This window comes from Poromitra crassiceps (genome assembly GCF_964638095.1).
Source record: "Poromitra crassiceps genome assembly, chromosome: 11".
Taxonomy (NCBI): domain Eukaryota; kingdom Metazoa; phylum Chordata; class Actinopteri; order Beryciformes; family Melamphaidae; genus Poromitra; species Poromitra crassiceps.
In genome coordinates, this window is record NC_139643.1 from 52,289,572 (window position 1) to 52,314,696 (window position 25,125).

Genomic DNA, 25,125 nt, shown 5'->3' on the forward strand with positions numbered 1-25,125 from the left:
ACAGTTACCTGTATGGCTCTGTTACAGTTACCTGTATGGCTCTGTTACAGTTACCTGTATGGCTCTGTTGCAGTTACCTGTATGGCTCTGTTGGGCTCTGTTACAGTTACCTGTATGGCTCTGTTGCAGTTACCTGTATGGCTCTGTTACAGTTACCTGTATGGCTCTGTATGGCTCTGTTACAGTTACCTGTATGGCTCTGTTGGCCATCTCATCACAGCGCACAAACCACTGCTTCTTTAACAGAGGCTCGATGACATCCCCCGAGCGGCTGACATGGAGGGAAGAAAGAGAACAGAAGTCGACTTAAAGGACATAAGACACACAGAAAGCACATGCATGGTGTCGTGTAGCTGCTATTGTCTGCTATCAGGAAGGAGAAGGTGAATCACATTTCATGTCACATCACTGCAAACGCCTTAAGGGCTTTCTAAATTAAATTAAATTAATGCAAACATTAGAATACACTTTTAAAAGGACCCACAGATAGCCTGGGAAGGGAACTAGCATCTTAATTTCATTCATTCGTCCCCCTTGGTATTCTCTGGTGCAACGCGATCACATGCAGGTGTTGTGCTAATATTTAAATCACCAATATCTAAATCACGTGTATCCATTCTTGTCTCCATCTTGATTTCATGTAAATGATTTGAGTTTGTAAGGACTGATTTCATGGGATTCCAGACTACTAAAAGCAACCTAGCTAGATGACTCGTAATGACCAGAAATCACATTTACCTCAAACCACGGCAACTGATTCTGTCAGGCCGCTATAGCTATACATATACATATATATATACATACATTAGTATACTTGTAATTAATAATTTATTATTTCCACAACGATAACGTCAATGTGCCGCAGCAAAACAACACACCAAGGACACATTTTTTAGACGATACTAATTTTGGCACAACACTGGTGGGGTTGGTAAACATGAGCATGCTGTGTGCTGTTCACTGAGGGCACCTTAGAGGAATTCTGGCTATGGGAAGATCTCGTTTGTCAAAATAGTTTGGCCACTTCACGGTGGTTGCCTAGTGTCGCTTCAAACATGACCGTTAAACAAGCAACTCGTAAACATGTTGTCTCCTGCCGGAATAAACCCGACCCATGACCCGTTCAAACTTTGGAAGTTAATTATATGAACTATGGACTATCAAAAAGACTGCTATCGGACTTTTGTGCAGGACAGTCCACACATGCTGTGTGTCGTGGTTTGGTGGAGAAGATTGGACAACATTTGTAGGAGTAGCAGCAAGAAAAAAGAAAAAAGTGTTGGCCAAAAGCTCAGAGGAGCGAGGAGACACAAGAACAGCCTTCCCAGAAGATAATTTCCCATATGCAGGGTGGAGGGGGAATTTGGAAATGCAGGGTGACAGTGGGACTCTTGTCTATTTTGTCTGCTTATGATACTTATGTGGATTGTATCTGCTTTTCTCCTGTTTGACCTGTACTGTATGTGCTTTCCCTTCTTTTTTCTTAACAATGATGTTTTTAACTGTATTACAGATTTTATTATTCTAGGATGCCGATCAACACCGGGCAAAGGGACTCCCAATGAAAAGGCTAAAGGAGACCTTTTCTTGGTGTTCGACCGGTGGGAGACAGAGATGAGTGTACACAGAGAGATGAGTGTACACAGAGAGATGAGTGTACACAGAGAGATGAGTGTACACAGAGAGATGAGTGTACACAGAGAGATGAGTGTACACAGAGAGATGAGTGTACAGAGAGAGATGAGTGTACAGAGAGAGATGAGTGTACAGAGAGAGATGAGTGTACAGAGAGAGATGAGTGTACAGAGAGAGATGAGTGTACAGAGAGAGATGAGTGTACAGAGAGCCAGAGTGCGTCTGCTTTGACTGTGTCTTCCTTTACCTGCAGATGGGTAGAGACATGGCATGATCCTTCTTTCCTCTGAACAGCTTCTTGTCAGCCAAGGCCTCCACGACTCGCTGTCTGGCCTCAAAACGCTTCACCCCCTTCAAACACACAGAGGGAGGATGCACCTTCAAATCGGAGGTGTGGCAGCATTTTGGCTTCCATACGTTTGTTTATTTGAAGAGATTTTCTTTATTTGTATTATTCATTTATTTATTTGATTTGGGAACAAATCCCAAATCAAACAAATAAATGAATTCAATTTAAAATCAAAACATTTTTTTTTGTTAAGACCAAAGATATTTTCAGTTTCACTTTTACAAAGAAAAGGAAATTGTTTTGCATTGTTTTGCAGAGTTTATACCCTACCTCAGAAATAAAAAGGATTCTTTGATTTGATAAAGAAAAGATAAGAGAAAATATACAATATTTTGTTTGTTTCGTTTTTGTCTGAGAAATAATTCAATCATTACGTTTTTATCACATCACTTCAATCTGTTTTTTAACAGTCTATAACCCTATTGGACTGTGATGTTCATGCACCTGCAGCCACTGTCCACAGAGAGGCGTCATTGTCCCGTCTCCCGCGATCACAGTGAGCCGTGGAAGCGAGTGTCTCTGTGACAGTAGGAAGTCCACGTGGTCGTGGGCTGGAGTCACCTTCACCGCACCTGTCAAATATACAGAGAGGAACATTCATCAAGTTCACCAGCTCCGAGGAGATGGAAGCTTCAACAGTTCAAAGAACCAGCATAATAACCTACTACAATGTTAACACATTCACTGCCAGCCGTTTTTTCAATACTGTAGGTAGGTTCTGCCAAGGTTTTTTTTTGAGGATTCTGGCTCATCTTTCAAGAGCCGAGGATTCTTTTCTGCTAATATTTTGTGAACACAAATTATCTCAAAAGAACTAATAGAATGTGTGCTTTCTCTGTCTAAAAGAGTTAGTTTGTAGAGTTAGTAGTTATGTAGGCATTAGCAGTAGAATACAGCATGGTTTCAGCGTCTGAAAATTTATTCTGAGATAAATGGCTTTTTGTGAAATTCGATAGAACAGTCACTTTAACCATTTATTTTTGGCGTAAGACGTCAGACATCTAAACAATAGTTTTGAACAGTAATTTCCTCCATAGCAGCAGGAAACCCCCCTCTCCTTCAAACTCCTCCCTCCGTGGGTGTGTCTCTGGTGGCTTTGCAGCGTTTGTCACAAGCGAGGCTCTGCCTGTCTGTGCTGCCTGGCTGCTGGCGGCTGCTCTTTGGGCGAGTCTGCATGAGTCGTTTCGGTTGTGAGCTCAGCTGCAATGAAGCTGCGTGTGATTGTGGGCTTTCTGCGGGTGTTTCAAAGTGTGTTGCACGCATAATCTATTATGCAAATTTGCAATCCCCCACCGCCAGCTCCCAGCGCGATAATGCGCGAAAGCGAAAGCGTTTTCGCCAATCCATTTTACAGTATGAGAGAATGGTTTCCTCGCGCGTTCCCCTGCAGTTTTGGCTCGGCTTTTTCTAGTCTGGAGAGCACTGTCGCCACTTAGTGGGTCGGTGGAATGGGTTGTACACGTTCGGTGGCTTCAATATTTTTATAGGAGACGTGGGGGGCGTTGATCCACGTCCCACCGTCAAAAAAAAAAAAAAAAAAATTTTAAGACGAGATATCTCGTCATTGGCAGTCAACCGTTGGATTTTTTAAGACGAGATATCTCGTCAATGGCAGTGAACGTGTTAATATAATATAATACTGCTTTTCCCTAACAAAAATGTTACATGATCACATGATTGTTTTTCATGAGGGTTGTTACCCGTTCCTAGCTCCATATCCACCATTGTGTCAGTGATGATGGGCAGGAGTCTGTTGGTGAAGGGGTGTCTGCAATGCTTTCCATGAACATCCTGGAACAACAATGGAGGTGATAATAAACATGGTAAATGTACAGAATATTATATGAGCTTGGCTAAACAAACGGTCTATAGGACCTAGAAATACAAACATGAAATAGAGAAAATAATTATCATATATAATCTAATAATTCACTATATAAAAGATATCATATAAATTTGATTTTCAAAACCAACTGAAATCACTAAATAAATGTAAACGCAGACATAGATTGCCAAAGACATGTGAATTTCAGTCATTCAAAAAACCCTCCTTGTATAATATGGGTCTAGATTAGAATTTCTAGATGATCAGCCTTAGAGTGTTACATGTCATAGGATCTCATCATGCAATGCCTTAGGTGAGTCTGTACAGTAAAATATCAGCCACCTCCATCACAGAAGTTTAACGAGGAGATGGCATCATGGACTTTCTCCAAAATGATCTTCTATGTTCACTCAATCTCTGGCTACCACTATTTGCAGTGGATTCCTTGTCCTTTCCAATATTGTATTATGTGCATACTGTGATGAAGATCAATCTGGACTGAAACATTAGTAAATAAAAAAATTATGTACTGTGGGAATTTCTTCATTCTGAGATGCATTTTCTTATTTATTTATTTTTAATCTCATCTGCTTAATCTTTACGTTATTATACATAAATGTACTGTCGTTAAGTTTTCATCACTTCACTTGAATATTTTAGCACTGTGCAGCTAAACCAAACTAAAGTGTCCAATAAACCATCAACAGTGAACCTGATATACAATTCCATTACTTTTTCATGACTTTCCATAACAAAGCCAGAGTGCTTCCATGAGCGCAAAATGTGCTTTCCTTCCTGGTTGGATCATGTTGTTTTCATGAAGCTCTAAACAGCCTGTCTTCCACTCCAAAGGGCTGAAAACCACTATCTAATGCAGCTATGTCCTGTACTGCCCTACAAATCATAACCGCAGTAACTACGCCAACACTGAAACTGAGAAAAATGGCTTTAAAGTTTTTGGACTGTCCAGCCAAATGAGATATAGGTTGAAAAGTGGCAATGCGCTTATTAAATATGTATACGTTAAAGTATTTTTTGGGGGCAAAACAATTATCAATTACTTGACCTATGACCCCAGAAATGCAGATACGGCACTCTGTCTGTGTATTACCTTAAACAGATGTGTAGGTAGTACAAGGGAAAAGCGCAGTAACTACAATCTAATGTGCTTCTCCTGTCTTGTTTTTCATGAGACAATTGTAATCGGTTTTGATTTTGATACCACATCATATCTGCATTTAATTGTTTTATTGTTTACATGTTTAAAACATTTAAATGGATGAGTAACAGATAAATTCAGGGAATCCTGAAGTCAGTTGATGTAATCTTCACCACTGGTGTTGCTTTTTGGTCATCATTCTGACACAATTAATTAATGAGCACAGTTGTTTTATTATCTTAATTTAGATTTTTTATGATTTTTATTACATAGCATATTACAATTATTTTGATTAAAATTAATTACAGACTGAGTCTGAATGCTGATAATTTATGCAGCAATTAAAAGGATTGTCCTGATGAGCTAGGTAGTGATACCAAACAATTATCACTATCTACAGCCAGATTAACACTTCCCAGTGGAGAACACAATTCACTTCTTTATTGGATGATCTCTTATGGATTATTAGCTAGGAATACAGCATTTACGATTTTAAAGACACTGAAGACTCATTCATTAACAATTTGGACAGCTGTCAGTGCGCTCTCATATTGGGAATTGACTGGATTAACTAAACAGATTGTGCCATTATGAGTGATTGATATGTTGGGCTTTGTTATGGAAAGAGCGGGAAAATTGCAGTAACTACAAAATCCAACCAAAAACCAGTCTGAACCGCAGTAACTACACCTCAAAGTGTAGTTACTGCGTTTATCTCTGTTTAAGTCCAGCTGAAGCTCTGTGAAAGCAAATCAAACTGCAGTAAGTGTAGTTACTGCAGTTTTGTCTGGTTTTTGGTTGGATTTCGTAGTTACTGCAACTTTTATACTCTGTTTTCTCAAATATAGAGCAAGACTGAACTTAGAAAATTTGTCACATGATAAAACAGATATCTAAAAGTTCAATTTCAATAATAACTCAATTTTGACCAAAATTGTAGTTACTGCGGTTTTGATTTGGAGGGCAGTGTAGTATGAAACCACTATCTAATGCAGCAATGTCATGTAGTCTGAAACTACTATCTAATGCAGCAATGTCATGTAGTCTTTTGACTGGTGCTAGCCTGGTATCAGACAGTGTTTTGACTGGTACTAGCCTGGTATCAGACAGTGTTTTGACTGGTGCTAGCCTGGTATCAGACAGTGTTTTGACTGGTACTAGCCTGGTATCAGACAGTGTTTTGACTGGTACTAGCCTGGTATCAGACAGTGTTTTGACTGGTACTAGCCTGGTATCAGACAGTGTTTTGACTGGTACTAGCCTGGTATCAGACAGTGTTTTGACTGGTACTAGCCTGGTATCAGACAGTGTTTTGACTGGTGCTAGCCTGGTATCAGACAGTGTTTTGACTGGTACTAGCCTGGTATCAGACAGTGTTTTGACTGGTACTAGCCTGGTATCAGTGTTTTGACTGGTACTAGCCTGGTATCAGACAGTGTTTTGACTGGTACTAGCCTGGTATCAGACAGTGTTTTGACTGGTACTAGCCTGGTATCAGACAGTGTTTTGACTGGTACTAGCATGATATCGGACAGTGTTTTGACTGGTACTAGCCTGGTATCAGACAGTGTTTTGACTGGTACTAGCCTGGTATCAGACAGTGTTTTGACTGGTACTAGCCTGGTATCAGACAGTGTTTTGACTGGTGCTAGCCTGGTATCAGACAGTGTTTTGACTGGTACTAGCCTGGTATCAGACAGTGTTTTGACTGGTACTAGCCTGGTATCAGTGTTTTGACTGGTACTAGCCTGGTATCAGACAGTGTTTTGACTGGTACTAGCCTGGTATCAGACAGTGTTTTGACTGGTACTAGCCTGGTATCAGACAGTGTTTTGACTGGTACTAGCATGATATCGGACAGTGTTTTGACTGGTACTAGCCTGGTATCAGACAGTGTTTTGACTGGTACTAGCCTGGTATCGGACAGTGTTTTGACTGGTGCTAGCCTGGTATCAGACAGTGTTTTGACTGGTACTAGCCTGGTATCAGACAGTGTTTTGACTGGTACTAGCCTGGTATCAGACAGTGTTTTGACTGGTACTAGCCTGGTATCAGACAGTGTTTTGACTGGTACTAGCCTGGTATCAGACAGTGTTTTGACTGGTGCTAGCCTGGTATCAGACAGTGTTTTGACTGGTACTAGCCTGGTATCAGACAGTGTTTTGACTGGTACTAGCCTGGTATCAGACAGTGTTTTGACTGGTACTAGCCTGGTATCAGACAGTGTTTTGACTGGTACTAGCCTGGTATCAGTGTTTTGACTGGTACTAGCCTAGTATCAGACAGTGTTTTGACTGGTACTAGCCTGGTATCAGACAGTGTTTTGACTGGTACTAGCCTGGTATCAGACAGTGTTTTGACTGGTACTAGCCTGGTATCAGACAGTGTTTTGACTGGTACTAGCCTGGTATCAGACAGTGTTTTGACTGGTACTAGCCTGGTATCAGACAGTGTTTTGACTGGTACTAGCCTGGTATCAGACAGTGTTTTGACTGGTACTAGCCTGGTATCAGACAGTGTTTTGACTGGTACTAGCCTGGTATCAGACAGTGTTTTGACTGGTACTAGCCTGGTATCAGACAGTGTTTTGACTGGTACTAGCCTGGTATCAGACAGTGTTTTGACTGGTACTAGCCTGGTATCAGACAGTGTTTTGACTGGTGCTAGCCTGGTATCAGACAGTGTTTTGACTGGTACTAGCCTGGTATCAGACAGTGTTTTGACTGGTACTAGCCTGGTATCAGACAGTGTTTTGACTGGTGCTAGCCTGGTATCAGACAGTGTTTTGACTGGTACTAGCCTGGTATCAGACAGTGTTTTGACTGGTGCTAGCCTGGTATCAGACAGTGTTTTGACTGGTACTAGCCTGGTATCAGACAGTGTTTTGACTGGTACTAGCCTGGTATCAGACAGTGTTTTGACTGGTACTAGCCTGGTATCAGACAGTGTTTTGACTGGTACTAGCCTGGTATCAGACAGTGTTTTGACTGGTACTAGCCTGGTATCAGACAGTGTTTTGACTGGTACTAGCCTGGTATCAGACAGTGTTTTGACTGGTACTAGCCTGGTATCAGACAGTGTTTTGACTGGTACTAGCCTGGTATCAGACAGTGTTTTGACTGGTGCTAGCCTGGTATCAGACAGTGTTTTGACTGGTACTAGCCTGGTATCAGACAGTGTTTTGACTGGTACTAGCCTGGTATCAGACAGTGTTTTGACTGGTACTAGCCTGGTATCAGACAGTGTTTTGACTGGTGCTAGCCTGGTATCAGACAGTGTTTTGACTGGTACTAGCCTGGTATCAGACAGTGTTTTGACTGGTGCTAGCCTGGTATCAGACAGTGTTTTGACTGGTACTAGCCTGGTATCAGACAGTGTTTTGACTGGTACTAGCCTGGTATCAGACAGTGTTTTGACTGGTACTAGCCTGGTATCAGACAGTGTTTTGACTGGTGCTAGCCTGGTATCAGACAGTGTTTTGACTGGTACTAGCCTGGTATCAGACAGTGTTTTGACTGGTACTAGCCTGGTATCAGACAGTGTTTTGACTGGTACTAGCCTGGTATCAGACAGTGTTTTGACTGGTACTAGCCTGGTATCAGACAGTGTTTTGACTGGTACTAGCCTGGTATCAGACAGTGTTTTGACTGGTACTAGCCTGGTATCAGACAGTGTTTTGACTGGTACTAGCCTGGTATCAGACAGTGTTTTGACTGGTGCTAGCCTGGTATCAGACAGTGTTTTGACTGGTACTAGCCTGGTATCAGACAGTGTTTTGACTGGTACTAGCCTGGTATCAGACAGTGTTTTGACTGGTACTAGCCTGGTATCAGACAGTGTTTTGACTGGTACTAGCCTGGTATCAGACAGTGTTTTGACTGGTACTAGCCTGGTATCAGACAGTGTTTTGACTGGTACTAGCCTGGTATCAGACAGTGTTTTGACTGGTACTAGCCTGGTATCAGACAGTGTTTTGACTGGTACTAGCCTGGTATCAGACAGTGTTTTGACTGGTACTAGCCTGGTATCAGACAGTGTTTTGACTGGTACTAGCCTGGTATCAGACAGTGTTTTGACTGGTACTAGCCTGGTATCAGACAGTGTTTTGACTGGTACTAGCCTGGTATCAGACAGTGTTTTGACTGGTGCTAGCCTGGTATCAGACAGTGTTTTGACTGGTGCTAGCCTGGTATCAGACAGTGTTTTGACTGGTACTAGCCTGGTATCAGACAGTGTTTTGACTGGTACTAGCCTGGTATCGGGGGTCATCAGGGTGAACGGCTATGGCCACGTCTCCCAGCATAGTCTCAGGACGGGTGGTGGACACTGCCACCTCTCTGTCTGAAAAGGAAACGGTTAAAATCCCACAGAGAAACAGACCAAAACAGATGATCTTTCACAGAGAAACAAACCAATAACAGAACATGGTTGAAAGTACTCACCATGGCCTTCTATAGGGTACACAAAGTACTCACCATGGCCTTCTATAGGGTACACAAAGGTAACCATGGTTCCAAACTCCACCTTTTCTTCATAACCAGGAACAGTTAACATGGTCTGACCAGACAGCTCCTTTGAGTCAACCTGAAGACAAAACTTTATCATTCAAATCCATCATCTATGATTTCCATTTTAAAAGCAGTGAAATGATTAACTCCTGAAACATATTGACGCCCAGCAGATGGTGCTACATTACCATTACAGACCAGCAGATGGTGCTACATTACCATTACAGATCCTCCATCATGAGAGTAGAGAGTGGGGGGGGGGGGGGGCATGACATAGTGTACTGTGTGGGGTTTATGCGAGACAATGTAGACTACATCAGAGATCATATAGAAAGACAATGTAGACTACATCAGATATATATATAGAAAGCCTCTATGTGGGAGATGGTAGACTGGTACCTCTATGTGGGAGATGGCAAACTGGTACCTCTATGTGGGAGATGGTAGACTGGTACCTCTATGTGGGAGATGGTAGACTGATACCTCTATGTGGGAGATGGTAGACTGGTACCTCTATGTGGGAGATGGTAGACTGGTACGTCTATGTGGGAGATAGCAGACTGGTACCTCTATGTGGGATATGGCAGACTGGTACCTCTATGTGGGAGATGGTAGACTGGTACCTCTATGTGGGAGATGGTAGACTGGTACCTCTATGTGGGAGATGGTAGACTGGTACCTCTATGTGGGATATGGCAGACTGGTACCTCTATGTGGGAGATGGTAGACTGGTACCTCTATGTGGGAGATGGTAGACTGGTACCTCTATGTGGGATATGGCAGACTGGTACCTCTATGTGGGAGATGGTAGACTGGTACCTCTATGTGGAAGATAGCAGACTGGTACCTCTATGTGGGAGATGGTAGACTGGTACCTCTATGTGGGAGATAGCAGACTGGTACCTCTATGTGGGAGATGGTAGACTGGTACCTCTATGTGGGAGATAGCAGACTGGTACCTCTATGTGGGAGATGGCAGACTGGTACCTCTATGTGGGAGATAGCAGACTGGTACCTCTATGTGGGAGATAGCAGACTGGTACCTCTATGTGGGAGATGGTAGACTGGTACCTCTATGTGGGAGATGGTAGACTGGTACCTCTATGTGGGAGATGGTAGACTGGTACCTCTATGTGGGAGATGGTAGACTGGTACCTCTATGTGGGAGATGGCAGACTGGTACCTCTATGTGGGATATGGCAGACTGGTACCTCTATGTGGGAGATGGCAGACTGGTACCTCTATGTGGGAGATGGCAGACTGGTACCTCTATGTGGGAGATGGTAGACTGGTACCTCTATGTGGGAGATGGCAGACTGGTACCTCTATGTGGGAGATGGCAGACTGGTACCTCTATGTGGGAGATGGCAGACTGGTACCTCTATGTGGGAGATGGCAGACTGGTACCTCTATGTGGGAGATGGCAGACTGGTACCTCTATGTGGGAGATGGCAGACTGGTACCTCTATGTGGGAGATGGCAGACTGGTACCTCTATGTGGGAGATGGTAGACTGGTACCTCTATGTGGGAGATGGTAGACTGGTACCTCTATGTGGGAGATGGTAGACTGGGTACCTCTATGTGGGAGATGGCAGACTGGTACCTCTATGTGGGAGATGGCAGACTGGTACCTCTATGTGGGAGATGGTAGACTGGTACCTCTATGTGGGAGATGGTAGACTGGTACCTCTATGTGGGAGATGGTAGACTGGTACCTCTATGTGGGAGATGGCAGACTGGTACCTCTATGTGGGAGATGGTAGACTGGTACCTCTATGTGGGAGATGGTAGACTGGTACCTCTATGTGGGAGATGGTAGACTGGTACCTCTATGTGGGAGATGGCAGACTGGTACCTCTATGTGGGAGATGGCAGACTGGTACCTCTATGTGGGAGATGGTAGACTGGTACCTCTATGTGGGAGATGGCAGACTGGTACCTCTATGTGGGAGATGGTAGACTGGTACCTCTATGTGGGAGATGGTAGACTGGTACCTCTATGTGGGAGATGGCAGACTCCAGAGCACAGCTCCAGTTGACCAGAGCTTCAGAGCGGTAAATCAGCCCAGAGTCACACAGCCTGATGAAGGCCTCGGTCACAGCCCTGCTGAACCCCTGAGGAGCAACAACACCACCACACTCACTCGCACACAAAAAGCTGCTATGTGAAGTATTCTTCAACACAATATCATCACCAAATTCAACGTGATACTTTGGTATTATTACTATAGCAATGAGACCGCCATAGATACTGTAGGTAGCATCTATCTCACAAGTATGTTCAGTGTATGTGGTACTTTGTCAACGATACCAATAGCTACTAATAGCTTATGAAATGAATAATGTATAATTGTATTGATTTATGACTGGAGTCTTACTGGATCCATAGTGAAGCAGGCTCTGCTCCAGTCCAGAGAAGCTCCAAGCTTCCTCAGCTGGTGGTAGATCTCATCTCCCTTCCTGGGACATACAGACACAAAACGTATGCAAACCTCCATCCATCCATCCACTACTACACCAAAGAGTATATCAGTGATAAGGAAGGTGGACGTGAAGATGGAGGACTCACTCGTTCTTCCATTTCCAGACCTCCTGTAGGAACTCCTCCCTGCTCAAGTCCTGCCTGTGCTTCCCTGTCTCCCTCAGCAATCTCCTCTCCACCACTGTCTGAAACACACAAGACAACATCACCTCTCCACCATCCATCCATTACATTCTTTATGTGCCGTGTCGAGTCGTGCTCGAGACTACTCCATGCTCCGGCGTACTTTGGCCCTACTCTGGAGTGAGGCAAAAGTGCAACAGACCCGCCTCCAAGCAGGCTGCCCAACCGCGGCCAACCGATCCCCTTCTCCCCCTCAGCTGTGCTGCAGGCAGACCGCGGTTTGCGGTCTTAAAGGGATACACACACAAATGCTGCATCAGGTATCAATGGGTTAAAAGGCTGTCTCACAATGACAGCTTCTTCCCAACTGCCTCTTCAACAAGACCCGAAAGCCCCCACAAATAAGGACTTCATCAGGACCCACCCAGGGACCAGCATTCTGACTGAAATAAAGTCTGACCTTTTGCAACTTCCAGCCCCCAAACATTCCTAAAAGAAAAAAAGATTTGTAAGAGAGAAATAACTCCTTAAAGACAGATAGAGAAGGAGTTGCCATACCTGTGTAGCGATACCTGCATGGTCACATCCAGGGACCCACAGTACTTTGTAGCCCTGCATCCTCCTCCTAATGGATTAGAACATTGTGAATTAGCGTTCCTTCATCCTGATTCAGTTCTCAAACAAACACCTTTTATATTTGACACAATATGTTGCTGGTCGTTACCATCGAACCAGGGCATCTTCTATAGCCACAGTCAGAGCGTGGCCGAGGTGCAGAGTACCAGTCACATTTGGTGGGGGGATACACAGAGAGAAGGACTGATCCACAGCATGAGCTAATCTGTCCTGAAGAACACAACACACCAAGAGTACATGATGTCAAGTACATGAAATGCTGAAATAAGATGTAGTTGTAATAGAAGATGCAGGAGTTTGTAACATGACTTGCAAAAGTGTAAGACAAAGGTGCAAAACAAAACAATGGCTACAAATGTTTTGAATGATTTACAAAAGGAAACATTGATTATGGCTGACAAATTTAAATGCATTTTGTTGTCAAATTTTTGCCCAAGTTTACAAAATGTGCTTTATACATTTGCAGATAGTTGTATCGCACACACACATTTTGCCTTTTAAGTTTACTGATTGGCGTACATGTTCTTTTTTGGTGTATATATTTTTACATTTGTGTTACATCTTTATAAGTCATGTGACGACCTCAAGCATACAGTTCCAGTACAAGGACAGTTGGTACTAGTTTCTAATTCCCACAGCTCATACAAAGATACAGATTTGTGAGCTGCAAACAAGAAGAGCCCTCAGGAACATCTTGGAAGCCGCTGAGAAGGCTTCCCGTTGGCTCTGGTGGAAGAGGGGTGACGTGTGGCGTAATGTGCTACCTGGACACAAGTCGTCACAGCTTGATCACCCCCGGCTGGGTCACCCAGGTGAGGGTGACCCCGGGCGAGGGTGACCCCGGGCGAGGGTGACCCCGGGTGAGGGTGACCCCGGGTGAGGGTGACCCCGGGCGAGGGTGACCCTGGGCGAGGGTGACCCCGGGCGAGGGTGACCCCGGGTGAGGGTGACCCCGGGCGAGGGTGACCCCGGGCGAGGGTGTCTGATGATAAGACCCGAAAGAGCTGATGATCCCTGATCAACACTGGCAATGTGTCCAGGTTACAACACAAGGTGATTCAATAACTGTTACATCTTCACAAGTCATGTTAGACCCTGGAGCATCTACAGTACAAGGACAGTTGGTACTAGTTTCCCACAGCTCATACAAAACATCAGCGTCATTCAACACCACACTACGTTCCAATAAGTAATGATGGGACCGATTGTAGATGAAAAGTTATTCCTCAATCCTTAAACCATATTCTTGTAAAGCCATTGCAGCCATTGTTCAAGAAAGTACTGTCATTGCATGTTAGTGTTGTCAAGCTTTTGAATTCTCACGTGATGCTCTGGAGTGAAGAATCCCTCTTTCTCCCACCACTCATACCAGCTGGACTCCACATACTGTGGGCTGTAGGAGGGCGGGAAAGGCAGGGTGGTGTCTGCCGAAGAAAGACAAAGAAGACAGACAGATCACTACGTCTGCAGAGACAGGGTTCCCCCACATTTCATGGATACAATTTCAAAGACTTTCCAGGACTTGTCAAGTATCCATAAATAGAAATTCCATGTAATGTGAGGCGGTGACTCTGAATCAATACCAGAAATTATTACTACACTCAGGACAAATAGGACACAGCTCTTTATATTGGACTTTTAGTGATACTGATACGGACACATTAGCATGAAAGCTCTTGAAATAAAACATGAATTTCCCATAAAAATATAAATATAGACAGTTATAACTTGACAACAATAACAACCGTCACAACCCACCTGAATATCCGGTTTACTTCCTGTATACATAGCTGAGCGCAGGCTGATATTCGGCTCATATTAAATGTTAACGTTAGGCCGTGTCTCTGACAGACACATTAACAAGGTAGCCTATTTCGGTCTTTATGTCTTGTAGTAGTTAGTAGTAGTAGTTGTTGTTGATAGTTGCCATAACCACCCCTGTCGGAAAGACATGCACACGCTGGGTAGGAAGCGTTGTTGTCCCGGAGGCTATATTTTTTTGGGATGATGGCGAAGGCATAACCCGCCCCTCTCTGCCTCTGATTGGTCTAGCGTCAAACTTCCATCCAAACACATTCGCTTGGCTATCCTGCATTACATCTCTGTTACAGTCTGTGGTCAGACCGTCAGACTCAGTGGGTCAGACAGACAGACAGCAGTTACGCTTGCTAGCCTGCATGAAAGACGCCAGTGTGTTTATGTTTTTAATATAGTCATATCTATGGTTTATAACGCTGCCACTAATCAGAGGCAGAGAGGGCCAGGGGCGGGTTATGCCTTCGCCATCATCCGAAAAAAATATCGCTTCCGGTAAGCTAGCTAGCTAGCTAATGTTAGCTGCTGGTTGGTTGGCTAACTAGCGAATGTTAGCCGTTAGCTAACGTTTGTTAACTAGACAAACACAGACATGCAGAGCTCCAAAAACAGAGCAATTCGTGATTTTGTTACTGTAGTTTCTGCAGAGTAACGTCCATGTACCTTTATGGATTGCACGGGGTTGTTATTGCAAAGGGATCTGACGGATAGTGCAGTAACAGTCAGCAGCTATGATAGCACAGCCAGCTGAGGGGAGGAAGTCCATATATGGTCCATCCGGTCATGGGGCACAGGACATTACGTCATCACAGGATAACGCGATTGGCTGGCTCAGATTTGAACAGATCTGAGCCAATCACGTTGTCCTGCACTGTTTGGGACAGTGTATAAAAGGCCACCGCCGACTGGGGTGGAGACCAGAGGAGAGGGAGAGGGGGAGAGAAGAGGAGAGGGGAGAGGAGAGAGAGAGGGGGGAGAAGAGAGGAGGGGAGAAGAGGAGAGGGGGAGAGGAGAGGGGAGAGGAGAAGAGGAGAGGAGAGGGGAGAGGAGGAGGGGAGAAGAGGGGGAGAGGAGGGGGGAGGGAGAGAGAAGAGGAGAGGGGGGAGGAGGAGGGGAGAGGGAGAGAGGAGAAGAGGAGAGGAGGGGGGAGGAGGAGAGGAGAGGGGGAGAGGAGAGGAGGGGGGAGAGGAGAGAGGGGGAGAGAGGAGAGGAGAGCGCCGCCAGTGGCACCACCCCGCTGGGCACAGACACCCAGGCCAGCCACTCCCACCACCCGCCCTGCCCCTCACCCTGCCCGGGTCCCACACCCCTGGTTGAGACCCTCCTCCAGAACCCCGCGCACCAGCCGGACCCGATGCATGGCGCGACGCAGTAAACAAACTCATGTTTCCCTCGTCACCAGTCATGCTGGACATCAGTACAAGTGTGAGATCCCTCTCATTCCCGCAAATATGTAACGTAGCCTACGTAAATACAGTGTTGTGTAGTGGACAGGTCCGCCCATAAGGGGGGGTAAAGGGGTAAGCTTCGAGGGGCGTCGCCACTAGGGGGGGCGCTGGAGCCAGGCAAAAAAAGAAGAAGTTCTTTTTAACACTAAAATATATCTCCCATCCTGAAAATGCAGCAACTAATTTATTTTTTGCAAGGAGTCGAACAAATACACAAAACACAGCAGCAGTAACAAGGCATGCTTGGGCAGGAGTGCTCCTGTGGAAAATAGTGCCATTCTGATGTAGTCCCCCATCCGACCAGTGCAGTGAGAGGCAGCAATGTGCCGCAAGGCATCTAGTCTGCCGGAAAGCCAAAAGAAGAAGAAGAACAAGGCAGGCTTGGGGCGGACCATTTTGCTTGGGGCAGCAGCGCAGGGACCATTTATGGTGTAACACACAACACAGACAGGTGATAGCAAACAAAACAAGACCGGTGATGGCAAAATGCCAGGAGCAAAACAAAAGTCAGGATGCCAAAATTGCAAGGCATAAAAAAAGCGGGAGCACGCAAGGGCTTTAGACCCAAATAATAATCTGTTAAGAAACTTTTTTCAGTCAGCTCCGAAAGCTGCAGCGTTGATATGAGTAAAGCGTGTACGGGGGAGGGGGGGGGGTCATCTCGCCATTCCGAAGTGTCGGCATTCCGATCATTGACTTCTATGCTTTCGGAGAGGCGGCCCTTTTTATTTTCAAAAAATGTTTCGCCGAGAGGTTAGGTTTAGGTTCTGGGGGAGGTTAGGCTTAGGAGTGGGGGGTGGGAGAGGTTAGGTTTAGGGTTAGGGTCTGGGGGAGGTTAGGTTTAGACGTGGGGGCTGGGAGAGGTTAGCTCCAGCCGGTCCCCCGGGTTAGGGTTAGGGTTCTTTCGCAATGGCGAGCCAGATCTCAATTTTGTCGGAATGCCGGTATTTCGGAGTGCCGACATTTCGGAATGCCGATGTGTCCCCGGGGGGGGGGGCATAGTGGCTGGACCCTTCCAGGGGCACTGCCATCTCTCTGGGCGGCCCTGGTAGTGGAAGCGATCATCTTGCTCTATAATGACCAGAATGGGTGTTGTTCAAACTGAACATTTATTTCTTCAACATGCTGCAGCAGAAAGGGAGATAAACAGCCGACACTATTTTCATAGTTAAGCTATGAAGTAGCCTACTTCCCCCCGCAGTATCGTGACATTGAATTAAATTATAAGCTATAATGGCTTGTTTGAGATGACTTCTGGCTCGCCTGGGAAGCAGGCGAGAGCAGCTGAGTGCAGTCAGCCAATTAGAGGCAGAGAGGGGCGGGTCATGCCTTCGCCTAGCCTTCGCCATCATGGGAAAAAAAAGATTGCGTCCCGGAGCTAGCCTGAGAGGGTAATAAAAGCTACATGTTACAGAGTAAGCTGACTATCAGTACGTTATTGAACGCATAGGCCTATCTTTACATTTAAACGTTTACATAGCAAAAATAAAAAATTAAAATAGAAGTAGGCTATGTCAGTGTTTTCCCCTGAATAGCTGAGAAAGTGGACACTGTCAATAGTTAGCACTGTGAAGCTGATACAATTCAGGTGGCGGTAATGCAACATTTAAGGATGCCAACCGCCATAAAACACAGAAGAAGAAGCTGAGAAAAAGGAAGTGGGGTTGCAGCTGGTGAAAACCGTCTATACAAGGAGGACTCAAATCAACAAATATTAGAGCGACTGTTCGTCACACGAACAGCTACAGAAAATACATTTGCAGTTATGCTACATGCTACAAAGATTACTGTAACAATTAATTTCATTAAACACAACAATATTCAATGACTTTTCCAAAACTTTCAAGGATTACATAACTTTTTCCAGGCCTGGAAAATAAGACTTTGAAATTCCGTGACTTTTCCAGGTTTTCCATGAGTGTGGGAACCCTGAGAGAGGAATGAGGGGGAAAACAACATCTGGAGGAAACATGTGACCTTTCTTCTCTCCCAGTGCTGTTGCAGCAGTGTACTCCATCCCCTCTTTCTCCATCCATTTCATGCCATGATCGTCAGCATTCTGAAAGGCAACATTTTGTTTGAGAAAACCTTCAAAGACTAAAGTCTTAACTGTAACATAATCACATGATCATAAATGAAGAATTGTAACAGACTCTTATGGGAAGATTTTAGCTGCTGTTGATTTAGTATTGAATTGTTCAGCTGTCTGTGGTGGACATACTGTGCCTGACGCCGCGCTGGAATGATGCAGATTTCAGCTTTTCAGAGTCTTTGTTTGTGCTTTTAAGTAAATAAAGACTGCTGCACAAATGTCTCAATAATACAAAAGCACTGCTCTCCCATTCTAGAGTGTATTGCCATTGACTGTAAACCTTTCTGTTTCTACTCTCCCAGAGAGTTTGCATCTGTCATTTTGGCTGGAGTGTGTGAGTGTGTGTGTGTGTGTGTGTGTGTGTGTGTGTGTGTGTGTGTGTATGTGTGTATATATATATATATATATATATATATATATATATATATATATATATATATATATATATATATATATATATATATATATGTGTGTGTAAGGGTTAATGCACGACGAGGTGTCCATTATCACTTTTTAAGGGACGACGCGAGAAGCGCGAACCGGTCCGAGGCGCCAGCCGAGGACCGGTTGCTTCCGCGAAAACATGACAAAAATGACAAAAGGGTCATATTAACCCTTAACGGGGGTGTAGAGCTCAAACTGCTCTCTTGATAACACTGTTGAAACTATGGCGCAGTGATATGAATGGTGAACAGCCCATTTGGCTGAATGACTTTACCAACTGTACATTATCACTTTTTAATGGACACTCTGCAGCCAATCAGAATCGAGTATTCACCCAGACCATGGTATAAATATATATATATATATATATATATATATATATATATATATATATATATATATATATATATATATATATATGTATATTCCACCAGAAGTAAACACAGGCGAAGTGTGTGTTTACACTGATTACGTGATGTTGACTGATGTTTTTTATGTAAATGTACATGTTTGGTCTCCAAACAGATCATGGCTCTGACCCGCAGCTGCATACAGCTCAACTCAAGCCCCTGTTTGGTCCAAAGTAGAACCCTAAGCCTAACCCTAACCCAAAGTAGAACCCTAAGCCTAACCCTAACCCTAACCCAAAGTAGAACCCTAACCCTAATCAACTACCTCATGATACATGACCGAACGGGCCATCAGTCTACATCACGTTATGTGTTTTATTGGGTGGAAGCATTTTTGACTTTCCATGCTCGCCCCATTCACTTCAATAGAACTGGCCCCAATGCAAAATATTATCCTTCTCTTAGGGTCCTTGGATCCCCCTCGAGGATCCCTTGGAGGTCCCCGGACCCCACTTTCACTTTCAGAACCACTGAGTTAGAAAACAGCCTGATAAAAGAACTGACATTGTGTTGACTTGACAGTATGGCCCTGTCCCTCTCTCGTCTCCTCCTCTGTTTCTCGCTCTGGCTGCGGACGGATGAGTTGGTTCGTGATGAAGAGGCAGGATCTGGGGGGTTGCTGGAGCAGAGTCTGGCTGCTCCTCTCTCTCTCTGCACCCAGCACAGGGCACGACGTGCCCTCCACATCCTACACACACACACACAACACAACACAACACACACACACACACACACACACACACACACACACACACACACACACACACACACACAACACACACACACACACAACACAACACAACACAACACAACACAACACAACACACACAACACAACACAACACACACACACACACACACACACACACACACACACACACACACAACCAAAACAAACTGAATTCAAACTCATCGTTTAAGGCATTTTGTGAGGTTTCTATGAGGAGGAGAAACATTTTAACTTACTGTGCTTTCAAAACCCAGACATGCTGCTACGACCTCTCAGCAACACAACATCCTCCTAAACGTTACAGCGGATAACATGCATTTCTGTCATCTACTTCACTTGTCCACGCTCCAACATATTCTAATGTCATCCAATTATAATGTGTCCCATTGAAACTGTGCGGTTATAATCCAAAACACATATGTCGCTACAAAGATGCCGTTTATTGGCGGACCATTTTAATTGACGGACCAGGAAGTGACCGTTGTCCGTCTGGAAATATCTTCCCCACAACAGCGAAACAAACGTGTCAAGCTAGCCGGAATACAAAATACAAACGTTCAGTCGAATTACCAAAACAAATCCTATAGAGATAAGTGTGCTATGGAAGTCTTAGCTACAATTCAACTTCACGTATAATATACCGATTGTATTTAATATTTTGGCCTGATTTGTTAGTGTTGTGCGGACCCAAATCCCACCCTTTTATTTTGGAAGCAAAATAATTTAACTTCCGGTCATATTCTACTCACTGTGGATTGCTTGTTGCAGTGGGAACAGCCCCACAATCTGCTCATCACATCTCATTCTTCAGGCTAACGCGCTGCATTTTCGATTGATTTAGTGACTTTATGCACCGAGGGCAGTTATTGTAGCTATAATAACGCTGTAATCCAGATATTTGACTCACAGTTGACTCCTGCTCCCTAACGCGTAAGAGCTAACGTTAGCTAGCTAACATTAGCGTTAGCGGAGCAGCGGCAGGGATGGCGGAGGTCGCTCCCGGGAGTGGGACTTCGAGTGAGACGATCACGGAGACGATCCAGGCTGACAGCCCGCCGCCCCAGCAGGTAGGCCACACACACACACACACACACACACACACACACCACACACACCACACACACACACACACACACACACACACACACACACACACACACACACACACACACACACACACACACACACACACACACACACACACACACACACACACACACACACACACACACACACACACACACACACAGCAGGTAGGCTGACTGACAGCTGGGTTGTCTGTCTTGCTGATTCATGACACAGCTGTTATTAGTGTTTTAAGATCAGCTGTTGCCTGACAGCGTAACGTTAGCCTGAGCTCCACCATAAGGTTATCAAACTTCCACAGGCCTATTATAACAGCCAAGCCACTTCAACTACATGACGGTGCTTGTTTATGGCAGTCTGAGACTGTGGGCCTCCCCCCAGACACAGCTTGGAAAAAGGAGCTCCCCTCGCCCAATTCCTGGATGTCTCTGGGATCATGATTATGTTATTTGATCACATAGACACTCAACAATTGAGCCAAGATAGTCTGATATTGCTGTTTGTCATACTTCAGACAAAAGGGATGTGTTCTTAAAATGTACCTGTATTTCTTTAATAATACCGTATATAATATTTATGGCATAGGTTATTATGCATTGATTTTCTTGTCTGGCCCACTTGAGACCAAAGTGGGTCACATGTGGCACGTGAACTAAAATGAGTTTGACACCCCGGTTTAAAGTTGACTACATGTTAGACAAAGTGCTACAGCTACATACTGCTGTGCATAAGACTAGTGTCCTCTATACACGGCTCTGCATAAGACGTGCCAGTTCACACAACCTTCTGCACGTGTGTGTGTGTGATAGGAGGGTCGGAGCCTGACCATCAAGCTGAGGAAGAGAAAGACGGAGAAGAAAGTGGAGTGGTCCAGCGACACAGTGGACAACGAGCATCTGGGAAGGAGGTCTTCAAAATGTAAGTTCCTCTGCAGCAATTTTGAGCTGAGAATGACCCATTCATTGGAAAGGGAGCTTGAAATTACGGCTGCAGGATAAATCGTGTTTTCATCGTCATTGCGATATGAACATGCACAATAAACACATCGCAAAGACTGCCTGAAACGAAATGCATAACAAAAATAATGTTATTTATTTACATGTCTGAAAGCGCTCCTTTTCTACTTTTTTTTGTACTAGCTTTTGACCTACTCTTGCTATTTAAAAAGAACGGTCACCGGTCAGATAAACTATTTTTGTGACAGGCTCCCTTTTGATTCTATTTGTGATCATTTAGATTTGAAAGCAGTCACAAGTCACATTTTTGGAGCTTACGAGGAGACCCTGAAGGCATCATGTGATTGTTGGGTCAAAATAGTAAATATTGTCTGGCATGTGTTTCAGGTTGCTGTGTGTACGAGAAGCCCAGACAGTTTGGAGAGTCGTCTTCTGAAAGCGAGGGAGAAGATGAGGATGAAGGCTGTGGAAGTGCACACTGCATCCTGGGCCACGGCAGAGGAGGCCATGCACAGAGGGGGGGCGGGGGGGCACCGGTGCCCCCAAACGCTGGAGGATCAAATGCCCACTAATCAGCACTGCTCCTGTAGGGATTTCTTACCATGACAATGACACGTTACAAAACTACCGTACACTTTGTTTTGTTTAGTTCTGTCAATGAGTTACTGGGAGCCAGGCCTAATGCTGCGTTCCAGTCAAAATTGGAAGTAGGAAATTCCTCGTAGGTCGTAATTACAACCTGTTTGTGCTCCAACTTGGAAAACCCACGGAAACATGGACTTTCACGAAATTTAATTTGCCCATATTTAGCAATGTTGGCTAGCTAGTTATCACACAACCAACCATAAGTGCCACTTTGCATTCTTAATATGCTGGAAATAGTATGCGCTTCGCACTCGTTTCTAGCGCCACACGCTTCATGATGTATCGTGATATTTCACCATTTACCATACAGGTGTTGTGACCCATTTAAGGTCATGCAATGTTGTAAATCAAACTGGATTCCAAACATGTTAAAGTAATACTGAGTCGAGTTTACAGCGTCTGCTACGACTATAACCATATCAGAAACCTCAGGGTTGACCCATTTTGACCGAGTATCCTACTTAGAATTCCAACTTGAAGGTCCGTTCCGTTGCACTTTTCCCAGTGATAGTTGTAATTTCCAACTTTCCCACATCTCTTGAACGCAGCATAATGGAAGAGCTGTGAAAAGATAGCGAGAGAGGAAAAAGATGCTATGTGGCTACCGTACGTATTTCTTCCTTCTGACAAAGTGGCAGAGTTGATTGTATATAATACAGCAATATACTTTTTTTTTAATGATCTTATTTATTTGCTTGTCTTAATGCTTTATTTGCTAATACTTGACATGCAGTTGACCATAGTCTGTGTAGTAACATTGGGATTACAAGATTAGCATGCAAGCATTTTAGTTGAGTGGATTTTTATCATAAAAGTCAAACTTGAGTGTTCATTTGCTTATGAACAAAGATCTCTCTTTCTCATTCATAATGTGTCGAGTGGACACTTGTTTTCCATTGGATTTCATGCTAGTTTGAAAGCTAATGCTAGTTTGAAAGCTAATGCTGACCATTTGTGATTAACAATCTCTATTATTACTCCACCAATACTGTCGCCTTCTGCCAGCCCAGACTAAACTGTAGCAGAGTCCTGGTATTGACCTGCGGGCTCTTGAAATTAATCAGTACTGTTCACGCTTCCGTGCACAAAGCTTCTATTCCTCTATCCATTTGCAGAGCTCTTATGGCGCATTCTGTTTGTATTGGGAAGTAGGAATATCCCAGTTGAGTGAGGTCACACCCGAGTTGACCGTGTTCCAGTAAAACAGTTGGAAACCAGCCAGGCTAGCTCTAGCCAGGCTAGCCATTAGGAAGAATGGTTGATAACGCATTTCATGGCGACATGTCCACAGATGGAAGTTAAGACAGTGCTGTGTGTATGACTCATTTAATGAGACAAATAAAACAGAAATGCTGGTAAACAGTATTTACTACAACTTGCACTGCTGTTGAAGCGTGGACCTGCCATCTTGGATTTTGAGGTCGGGGCTGGTGAAGCGTCCCCAACATCGGGGGAGGGAATCCGAGGTCAGGTGACGTCACAAAGGGTGTTCCCAAACTTGGACCTTTTACATACCTAGCTATACAAATGGAATGCGACATTAATACCAGTTCCCCCAAAATAATGAATTTCAGACCACTGCACTTGTAGTCTTACTTACTTTTATGGCAGCATTGGGTTTCGTATGGGATCAGTAACACGTGTTTCTTTTTTTTAACCTGTGAACCCTCATTGACTTAATTGATGCAGTAAACATGTTTGATCAATCATAATATCCAGTAAGGACAATCCTAGAATTTATGGCCGTCATACATTGTTCCGTCGCTGTTAAATGATAAATCACAGTAGCCTCCAGCATGCAGAGTCAACACTTTTGCATCAGGACTCTTTTGACTTGATGCTGAGACGTGAGAAGCACCACAGGTCAATCTGGACGAGTAACAAATGTTCCTTTTGGTCCGTGCTCATTTGCTTCCCTCCTTTAGGACGACGTACCAAAACATGTTGGTTAAAGGAACACGCCTGCCTGGGAGATTCGCCTATTTGCCATTTTCCCAAAAGTAAGACAAGGTAGTCAAGGGAATGGCTAGCCTACCCCCATTGAGTCACCAAATACACATTTCAACAGCGCAAAAAACGCTCCGATGTACTCTTACATGTGACTCGTGCATTCACGTTATGAAATAATAATGCAAAATTAAGAGAATTTTCAAAGGAAGCTAGCCATTCCCTTGATTAGCAGTCATTGTGCTAAGCTTATGAACAGGAGGGGCAGGTCAGAGAAGCCCATCAATCTTCTCGTCTTAATATCGGGAATATGGCAGATAAACAAATCTCCCAAAAATATCTGTGTGTTCCTTTAAATTCAGCTGCATGTTGGTTGTGAGAATCTGCAATTTGAGACTCAAGGCTTTACTGTGCTGGAAGCCTGTGGGTATTTGTGCTTTCAATGCTGTGTTCTACAGAGAGAAATGTGTTTATCGGGGTGAGGTGGGTCAATAAAAAGAGGCAGCGTTCTTTGATTTGAGGTACTTTTACGCTGTACATAATGTAACTGGATAAAACTCAGTAGAGACAAGTTGAAGGTGCATGATTGCTGGCCCAGGCTTTATATTCATGTCTCAACTGTGACCAAATGTCACTTTCAGAGGTTTAACATCATCCTGTCACGTTTCATACAGCACTACTAGTGTTTGATCATGTGACAATACTGTGGATTACACACGTCATCCATGCCACCATTTTCTATATGATCAATACTCAGATTTACAGTCATTGATACATATGTACATTGTTATTGTACTGGTAATGCGCCTTTCTGTATATACTATAAAGCATAATG

General features: G+C 44.2%; 2 protein-coding genes across 3 annotated transcripts in view; one reads left to right on the forward strand and one right to left on the reverse strand.

Moving 5' to 3' along the window:
• vars2 (valyl-tRNA synthetase 2, mitochondrial) overlaps nt 1-20,455 on the reverse strand; it is a 42,012-nt gene extending 21,557 nt beyond the window's left edge. The window contains exons 1-15 of one of the 2 annotated variants that reach the window (XM_083646365.1): nt 20,406-20,455; nt 19,432-19,615; nt 17,959-18,040; nt 14,042-14,142; nt 12,807-12,928; nt 12,641-12,707; nt 12,047-12,144; nt 11,856-11,937; nt 11,473-11,592; nt 9,444-9,552; nt 9,221-9,309; nt 3,685-3,775; nt 2,429-2,556; nt 1,883-1,986; nt 190-271 (exon numbers count right to left, since the gene is read on the reverse strand). In XM_083646365.1, the coding sequence (XP_083502491.1) occupies nt 190-271; nt 1,883-1,986; nt 2,429-2,556; nt 3,685-3,775; nt 9,221-9,309; nt 9,444-9,552; nt 11,473-11,592; nt 11,856-11,937; nt 12,047-12,144; nt 12,641-12,707; nt 12,807-12,928; nt 14,042-14,142; nt 17,959-18,040; nt 19,432-19,614 (1,458 nt within the window). In that variant the 5' untranslated portion in view covers nt 19,615; nt 20,406-20,455. Of the gene's footprint in view, nt 1-189; nt 272-1,882; nt 1,987-2,428; nt 2,557-3,684; nt 3,776-9,220; nt 9,310-9,443; nt 9,553-11,472; nt 11,593-11,855; nt 11,938-12,046; nt 12,145-12,640; nt 12,708-12,806; nt 12,929-14,041; nt 14,143-17,958; nt 18,041-19,431; nt 19,616-19,892; nt 19,937-20,405 lie in introns of those variants that run through there. The other variant, XM_083646364.1, reaches the window with a different exon arrangement.
• Nucleotides 20,456-20,583: 128 nt separating this feature from the next.
• ppp1r11 (protein phosphatase 1, regulatory (inhibitor) subunit 11) lies at nt 20,584-25,125 on the forward strand. The gene is made up of 3 exons (XM_083646366.1): nt 20,584-20,723; nt 21,552-21,660; nt 22,086-25,125. Exons 1-3 carry the CDS (start codon nt 20,640-20,642, stop codon nt 22,268-22,270), a joined length of 378 nt encoding a protein of 125 aa, XP_083502492.1. The 5' UTR covers nt 20,584-20,639; the 3' UTR covers nt 22,271-25,125.

Bases quoted from the DNA above. Each gene is read 5' to 3' on its own strand.
- ppp1r11 (XM_083646366.1), top strand. From the start codon at position 20,640: ATGGCGGAGGTCGCTCCCGGGAGTGGGACTTCGAGTGAGACGATCACG. The intron at 20,724-21,551 runs GTAGGCCACACA...TGTGTGTGATAG, and splicing joins ACAGCCCGCCGCCCCAGCAG to GAGGGTCGGAGCCTGACCAT. The intron at 21,661-22,085 runs GTAAGTTCCTCT...CATGTGTTTCAG, and splicing joins GGGAAGGAGGTCTTCAAAAT to GTTGCTGTGTGTACGAGAAG.